Genomic DNA, 8,969 nt, shown 5'->3' on the forward strand with positions numbered 1-8,969 from the left:
ACAAAATGGCTGCGCATCTTGTAGAGATGACATCACCTAGTTGGGAGGGCACACTGTTGTTTTTTGTAGGGATGCCAAAAGTTAAAATTAAAAACATTAGGTCACTAGTTTGACTTTAGATCACCAGCTGTCGTTTAGCTTTTTATAACCGTGACTTAGACGTTATGTGGTTAACTTTACTGATGTTTTCGTGTTGTATTACTTGCAACGGGGAAAGTATAAAGTTCGCGATTCACCCTTTGAATTCTAACCATAAAGATTCACCCTTAAAAGCCCAAACAAAAGGTGCGCACTGAGAAATTCTGTACAACAATAAAATATCTGTATATAATAATAATAATAATATTATTATCATGCAACCATGTGTCCTGTAAAACATTTTATTTTCTGTGGTATGAGTTTAATCGATTTTTTGGGGGCTTTTTGGATTACATTTTCAGAGAACTGAATAAACTATGATTATGATGAAATACTATTATAATATGCCCAATAAGGCCTAAAATGATCTTTGTCAAAACGTATGTTCGTACGTAGTTTACGTACGTAAATCATAATGTGAGAATGCAACACCTAACCAACCCACCAGTGTTACAGCCATTACAAACCTATTATCTGCAGCCAAAGATTCAAACCCACAACAATGTTTATTATATATTGCATATATTTACTTCCAATTTGTATCCACAAGAATTTTCCTGCTTTTACCAGATTAAACTGTATTATCCTATTCCTTAGTAGTAGTTCTGTTATCAACCAATGTGTATGAGAAATCTAAAATATTTGTATTTTATGGGTTGGTGCCTATTGACAGCTTGGTTGGAATATTTCAGTCATTGTAAACATCATATAATTTCAATGAAGGAATGAAACAAGGTGACACAGAATGTATGTGATATTTAGGTATTATTTTAAAGCTACTTAAGATGTGAAAAGGTAAAACTGGATGTTAAGGGGTTAACTTATCATAGACCTTCACCACAAATTCTTTAATGACAACACCTTGGACAAATTGGGCATCTACAACTGCTTTAAAACCTGTTATTCACACATGCTGGAGACAGTAATAATTCTTTGTCCTGTTTTCTGCCACTTGCCTTTAATATGTCAGAGCAAACACACCTGTTTTGTTTTTCCCCTCCCTGCAGTGACATCAGCCCACTCACCTATAAAATAGACTGGGGTTAGACTGCTCACGGGTGTTTTCATCAGTAGAAGTGTCATGGATCAGAAAAGATTTGGCATCCTACTCAGAACTATGTGAGTAGCCTAATGTTGTACAAAAATGGCATAAAACCATTCACTACCTTCAAAATATAAGCTCAATTCTTCTCCATTCTTTCCTACAGTGTTTTGCAGTGTTTTATCACAAGGAATGTGCTTTCAGTTCAGAAAAGAGAATGGATTGGTACCCAGGCAGCAAAAGTAACAGGTAAACCTTAATTCTGTGATGACATGCAGTTGTTTCTGGTCCTTTTGCGTCATATGTGAGAAAATGTCTTTGCATTTTCAGAAGGAGATGTGGCTTGTTTTTCTGAATACATGGAGATGTGGATCCACAGTGCACGGATTGAAGGGTTGGGAGTCTGGCTGTCTGGGGCCTTACGGATCCAAGGTAATTATTTCTGACATAAAGATAAACACAACGTGGAGATTAAATATGTAAATATATTTGTTCTGAATCACTTTTTGCTTTCCACAAGTCAACCTTGCATCTCTGGATCACCTAAACCTCCAGCTGTCTGCCTGTGGATTCTCTCTGTACAAAGACCCTGATAAGAACTTTATTTTTAGAGTCAGTTACACTGGATGTTTGGTCCAGGAACAGGTGTGTCACACTTTTAAGAAATATCTAATCCACATACAGAAACTGCCATTTGACCTTTACCACTGGGCTTGGTGGAAATAATTCCTTGATGTATGTTGACTGTTCAGAGCGGCTACCATGTCCTGACCCTGAATTTGGTGAAGAGGATAAACCGATTTGGAGGCAGACCTCACAGTTTCATGATGAAGTGTCCCTTTGTTTCTGTGCTGCCCAGCAGAGAGCAACTCCAGTGTGACCCAGAGTATATTCAGGTAACTGTTGACTGGAGTTCATAGAATGTAGGTTTAACTTTTAATTGTTTTACCCAGGTATTTTGCTTTCTTATTCTGATAAGATGTATATGTGTCTATAGGTGACCAGACAAGTTCCCTATGACAACTGGCATAATGAGGTACTAAATGAAATCAGCCCTTGAAAATATGGTTGCACTATAAATGTAAAGAAATATAAAAAAACAAAAAAACAGACAGACTGTCTGACTGTGTTTTTGTCTTTGCTTATTTGGTTGTGCTCTACAGCTGCATTGGTCTCTGTCTCTGAGTGATCACCTCATTGTAGCTCTGGATGATGCCAGCCTGATCCAGATGACCATTGACATGACTGGAGCTGACATTACAGTTCAAGGCAGGAGGAGGGAGGTTATGAGCCCTGTCAAAGTAAGAAACCTCACATAGCACACTGCCATCTAGTGACCACTGGCAGTGTTACAGCTGAAATTCACTAAACTGTCTTTGGTTAATGCAGGTAATGGAAAATGAAGGGGAATTCTTGGCCTTAAAGCTGGTTAGTGGACAGTTTGCCTACAGTATGGAAGCCACATGTCCAAAAGGTATGTAAGCAAGCAGAGAATCAGTAGTCAAAGTTATTTTCCTTTGTCACAGCACAAGCTTTAACATGTTTATCCCAGTCAATAGTGGAAGAAGTATTCAGATCATGTACTTATGTAAAATTACAAATACAACAATGTAAAAATACTCCATTACAAGTAAAAGCTCATCCAAAAATACAGAAGCATTAACAGCAGAATATGTTTAAAATATACAAATTAAAAGTAATGGTTCTGCGGAAAAATAACCTGTCAGTGTTATTATTATTATTACAAGGTTAGATGCATTAATTTGTAAGTAGCATTTTACTGTTGTGGCCGGTCAAGCAAGAGATAGTTTTAACCCCTTTATATAAAGTTAGGTAGTTTAATTCAGTGGTTCTCAATCATTGTATAATTGTACTTCTTTGGGCCTTGAAAAAATATTTAAGTGACACCATCTGAGATGTTTAGAGACCCCAAGTAGACTTTGCTCTTTTGTAAGGGGCCATGACCCAAACTTATCATATGTTTTATTTTGTAAACTATTAACCTGAAACGTAGCCAATAATTACACCTGTCAAATAAATGTAGTGCAGTAAAAAGTACAATATTTACATCTGAAATGTAATGAGGTAGAAGTATAAAGTAACATAAAATTAAAATACTTAAATACAAGTATCTCAAAATTGAAACTTAAAGGTCCAGTGTGTAACATTTCAGAGGATGATATTTATATGTTTTCATTAATGTATAATCACCTGAAATAAGAACTGTTGTGTTTTCATTACCTTAGAATGAGCTGTTTATATCTACAAATGCCGCGGGTCGCTTACTGTGTAGCCCGCTGTGTTGAATCGCCATGTTTTTTACAGTAGCCCAGAATTGACAAACTGCGAGATGCCACTAAATCCTGCACACTGGTCCTTTAAGCACAGTACTTGAGTAAACGTACCTGGTTACTTTCCACCACTGATCCCAGTAACAAATGTTATCCCTGATTTCAGTGACCACGTCCACAGCAGAGGAGACTGTGCTGCACATTTTCAAACGACACATGGGTTTGACCAAGCGGGGCAGCTACGACAGTGAAGCACTGACAGTCAGTAATGTGTCGGTGAAGCAGACAGATAATTTCACTGTGAATGAGACGAGTGAATTTGTGACACTGACCATTCCTACAGCCCGAATACTCCAGACCAAGGTTAGTGCTGAAACAACAGGCAGTACATTTTGTGTAATGAAGTGGGGCCAGTTCCTGAAATTTCTACTAAGTACTGTGTGTCTTTTCCCCATAAGGATTCATTACAGTGTAAAACATCTAAGCCAGGTTTGTTTTACAGGCCTGCGCAGACAGCAAACAACTCCTGCAGCCGTTCTACAGGGTGGATGTTGTGCTCACCTTCAAAGAGACAAATCACAAAATGCACTGGACCATGGAGAACACACTGCCATGCACAGGTGAGTGTGCTGCTGATGAACACAGTAAAACTAAAGTGGTGATTAATTATTGGATGATATTTTGACCACTAGCCATTGAAAGGCTTTTACTGTTGTAACACCAGGCACTTATTTTTGTTTGTTGCTCAGTCAACCAATCATTTAACTTTATATAGCACCTTTCATACAATTTAAAGTGAAACAAAAGTTAAAACAAAAGTGACTGACTGAAAAAACCCTGAACTAAAAGAAGACAACAGAAATAAATGAAACTTAATATAATCAAACACATGTACAATATATGTAATTCATAAGTAGTAAAAGTATAAAAGACTAAAACAAAATAGAGAGAAGATTTAATCTTAATGATACTAAGATGTGAATCTATTGATGATGCTTTTATCAGATTAAACTGTAATATCCCTTAGTGGTAGTTTTGTTATCAACCTTTTCTATAATAATGTACGTATGATAATAAACCTTATTATCAACTACATTATTATAGAGATTCTACTTGAAATTATCATTTTTACAGTCAAAATAATATAATAATGTTACCATTTTTGGTATTAAGATCCCCCTAAAGACATTACCTTTGACAACCTTATCAAAAATTCACAAAATTTCCCTTCCCTTTGTTAAAACAAACAAAAATCCACAACAAACAAACTATGACTATGCAAATACTGTTCATTTCAAAAGCTTGCTTTGTGTCTGCTGGACACAAGAGGTCTCCTTTTCACTTCACTGTAGATCCAATCTCAGTGTGCACTGGAGGCTTCAGGTTTCCTCAGCACACTGGTGTAAGTAATACACTGGATCACGATTGGCTTCCAAAATATTTGTGATGTCACAAAATCCTGTGTGAAAACAGCCTTCTTGTGTCAAACTCATTTTCTATCAAACCAGTTTTGGACTTGCAAGTTCAGTGGGTGGAATAATAATAATACAGGGACATATTATTTTATGGAGTTACTGCAGGGAAACTGAGATTTAATTAGTGTTGTTATGGAGAAAGTTTGTAATATTGTGTGTAAATCCTGAACAATTAATGTCACTCCTTCAGCTAAAATTCCACATTATTATTAAATCAAACAGCTAAATAAAAATGTCAATAAATATCAGTTATGGATGTTAATTCATTTCACCTTTACTAAAATGATGCTGTCATACCTCCACAGCCAGGGCTGCTGAGTCACACATCACACTCTCTGCTGGTCCAAACACCACATGGCTGTCCACGCTCAACTTTAAACGTGAGAATTTCACTACCCTGGACCACTCCACCATCCCTGTAGGGAAGCTGAACGAGAGCGGTCCTTTGGAAGAGATGAGAGCAGAGTTTTCCACAACATTATCACCTCACACACAGATGGAGGGCCGCAGTTTTAATCTCCACACTGATGTGACGTCTAAGAGTCAAAGTGGACATTCATCTTCCAGGTTTAATGGTGACAATATTACTTCCATTAATGCGAATGGAACAAGATTTTTGGATTTTCACAATGCAACCGCAAATATTTCAGCAGAGCCAGTTTTCCTTGACTCATCAACGGTTCCACCGGAACAAAAATACCAACAATTACACACAACCAGTGGGAATAAAGAGCAGCAGGAACAGGGTAAACCAAAGTGGATTTGGGAGGAGTAGAAACTGGACAAAATCTGTGAAATCTGTGATTATTAAATGTAATTTTCTTAGTTTTATGTACTCACACAGACTTGACACTTACTTTAAAGCCTTTTGATTTGCTTCTTTTGTTTTAATTCTCACTGGTGTCATGTGTTACAGCTACGTCTGTTTGCAGTCTTTAAAGGTGATGCTGTGGTCAGTCAGTGCTGTGAAGGTTGATTATACAAGCAGAAATACAACCAGACCTCTGCCAGCCGTTGCCTGAGGCTGGACATTATCCAGACGCAGACAAGGCAGGCGTTAAATAAACATGTCTCTATTCGGGCAGCACAACAGGCTGACGTAGAGAAGACCAAGCAGTTGTTAAACCTGATGCCATCTCCAGGAGCAGCCTTGCGTTATATAAAAACTCATAATAAAGACTCGATTTTCAATGACTGTCTGCTTGTCAATGATTCATTTCAGACTTTCAGGAGTTTTATGTTTCTTACGGTGAGACTGGCACTTTACAAACATATTTTTCTTCTCTGAAAAAGACAAATCCATTTTCTGACTCGAAGTATTAGAGTCATTACACATTCAACTACTGTGGTGTTGCTTTGTGTAGCTTTGGTGCAGTATACTGAACAAACAGGAGAGGGCACTATTGAATGTGTTTTCAGTAAACTCTGGATGGGCCTGCAGCCTGTCTGCAGACACTCTAATCCAAATAAACCAGTTTTAAATATTTTTGCAGTAGACATATTTTTAATATTATTTGCTTTTTGTTGATTTTTTGTTTTTGTGTGGCAGTTGAGCTGTATATGAATCATGAATTACCACTTAGCAATGCAAATGTAGTAGAAAATGAAGTTTACTTTAATTGGGGCCATCTTTGCCAGTATAGTTAATTAGCTGTTTTAACTATAATCTCCTTAAATATATTCCATACAAAATTACAGGCATGAACCAAATCCCCTTGACTAAAATGGAGATGTTTCACTTGTGTTTCCAACTTTTTTTTCACCTTTGTTATTGTGACCTCCTGGTACGCACCAAAGCTTCTGTAAATGATAACAGTGCAGTGTTACGCAGTTACATGCATCATATACAATGGGCTGTGGGGCAGAAAATCTAAACTTCCTTGTGCCTTTGGTCCCCATCTGCTCAGTGAACTTATGGGCAGGAAATGGAATAAGTGGTGCAAAAAGCACGCCAACATCCCCGGTTCTTTCATGTGGCCTCTGTCGGTCATTACCCTATCTGTACTGACTGTTAACTGTCTTTACAAAGTTAAAAATCCCTTTCATGTTTCACTGTTTCTTTTTTTGTTTTAATTTCAGTCAGAGCATATGGTTTGCACATCTGGGAGATGCTAAGCATGGTGGCACCCAACCCCCACACACACTGCTTCTGTGAAGTGATCCATATATGGTCTTCATTGTTATTGCTCATAATCACTCATCATTATTATAAACAAGGCCTGTCTTGATTGGTCGCTGTAGGTTTATATATATATATATAATGTGAATTCTCAGAATTTGAAACAAACACCAGACCTTTGGAGAAAGTGACATTTTTTTCTGGTTTAATTCAGAGCTCTGAAACATCTTCTTTACTCTACCGTGCAACTGAATTTGCCACCTGTGACTAATCCAAGTCTCATTACATGACACAGAAGAACCCTCTGTGGAGACATTTACTGTAAGTTCTTGTGTGGACTGTGTGTTTCCCCTGATTAGATCTCTCTGAACTTATCTGCAGAAACCACCATGATGCTGCGAAACATAAAATATTTCTAGTTAATGTTCCGGGTTGTCAGACCTCCCAAAGTAGCCCTACAACAAGACTGGGTGACAAATTGTGCAGCTTGTGCCATGTGACCACAAACAAGCAATAAGATCACATCAGGAAATTTGATAAGTGCATCTCATCTCAGCTCATCTCATTCGAGAATAACCACATTTGATCCTGCATAATAGAAAGAGAGTGTCATTAACTGACTGGCAATTTAATGACACCAAAATGAAGTCAAAATTACTATTGTGGACAACTTTGGGTCATTAAATGCCACTTCAGCAACCTCTACTCTCCAGCTACCAGCTCTCAGCACCGTGTTTTGGCGAGGCAGGCGGGATTTCATGCCACTGGAGAGACGCATGGGAGGAAGAGGGGGGAGGAAGGCTTTGTGTGGCTTTGAGTGGTTTGCTGGGCCTCTTCATCTCGCTCGGCGGGTAATTACAGAATCATGGGTCAACCACGCATGTAACCACGGTTGCGTTGCACAGTAGCAGATGTGCTCATGACATTATCCAGCACCAGAGCAAAAGGTAAATAAAAACAGATGCAGCTGGTTGCTACGGACCTTCGCCAAACTTGCGTATACCCCTAATTGTTCCCATGTGGGCCTGCTGAGCTGGAGTAGTAAAAGGGGCGGGTATGCCCTGTTTAAGATATGCCCGTGTTTCTCAACGGGAGAAATTTATGAATGGGACAACGAGCCTCTGATGGTGGTTGTGGTGGTGTGTGTTTATATGTGTGTTTATGTGTGTGTCTGGCATTCAGTGCAGGGGTAGTATCACTTGAAGACATTCAATCTGCCTCATTCTCTCATCATTTTCTTCTTTCCTCTGAGAGAGAGAAAACAGAAAACAACGCTCCTGTCCTCCAAGCCTTCTCCGAGCATCCGCTCTTGCTTACAGGCCTACTGGTCTTGACACTATTCTTTGTCAGAACGTGCCTGGATGTGTGTGCGTGATACTGCACAATGTCAGGGAGGTCCCTGGTTGGACTCGAGCCAGGGCCGCTGCAGGCCAGATGAAAAATTGAGGAAGAGGCTCGATTTCAGTGATATCCTGTCTTTGCTTGGCATCTGATTAGTGTACACAGCCTGCACAGGGGCTAAGATCTGGTGTGGGGTGTGATTGTGTGTGCGTGTCTGCAGGTTTACAGGTGCATTTGTTGAGGAGTTACTGTAGAACAAGGCCTCTGGTTCTTTCGTTAATTCTTGATTTAGGGACCTGTTTTAATAATTCGATAAAGATTTGATGTTCATGTTAGTTTTGTTGAGCTGTATGTGGTCTCTCCTCTTTTTTTACCACACACACACACACACACACACACACACACACACACACACGCGTCTTACACTATGAAGCTCGCTGCCAACAGCTCGTGCCTCCTCTCCCTCTCTCATTAACCGCAACTGTCAGATCCTCCAGATGAGGAGCAATTAAACCAGATAATAAACACTCGCCATCAATTCCTGTTTGTTGATGTTGTTGTTG

At 38.9% G+C, this 8,969-nt stretch overlaps 1 protein-coding gene across 1 annotated transcript; it reads left to right on the plus strand.

Moving 5' to 3' along the window:
- Positions 1-19: 19 nt before the first annotated feature.
- Positions 20-6,137, plus strand: cunh1orf127 (chromosome unknown C1orf127 homolog). Its single transcript, XM_051425384.1, has 11 exons — positions 20-1,257; positions 1,347-1,429; positions 1,511-1,612; positions 1,701-1,825; positions 1,933-2,076; positions 2,178-2,216; positions 2,344-2,481; positions 2,570-2,654; positions 3,638-3,834; positions 3,974-4,091; positions 5,252-6,137. Exons 1-11 carry the CDS (start codon positions 1,220-1,222, stop codon positions 5,719-5,721), a joined length of 1,539 nt encoding a protein of 512 aa, XP_051281344.1. The 5' UTR covers positions 20-1,219; the 3' UTR covers positions 5,722-6,137.
- Positions 6,138-8,969: the final 2,832 nt, after the last annotated feature.

This window comes from Dicentrarchus labrax, unplaced genomic scaffold (genome assembly GCF_905237075.1).
Source record: "Dicentrarchus labrax unplaced genomic scaffold, dlabrax2021, whole genome shotgun sequence".
Taxonomy (NCBI): domain Eukaryota; kingdom Metazoa; phylum Chordata; class Actinopteri; family Moronidae; genus Dicentrarchus; species Dicentrarchus labrax.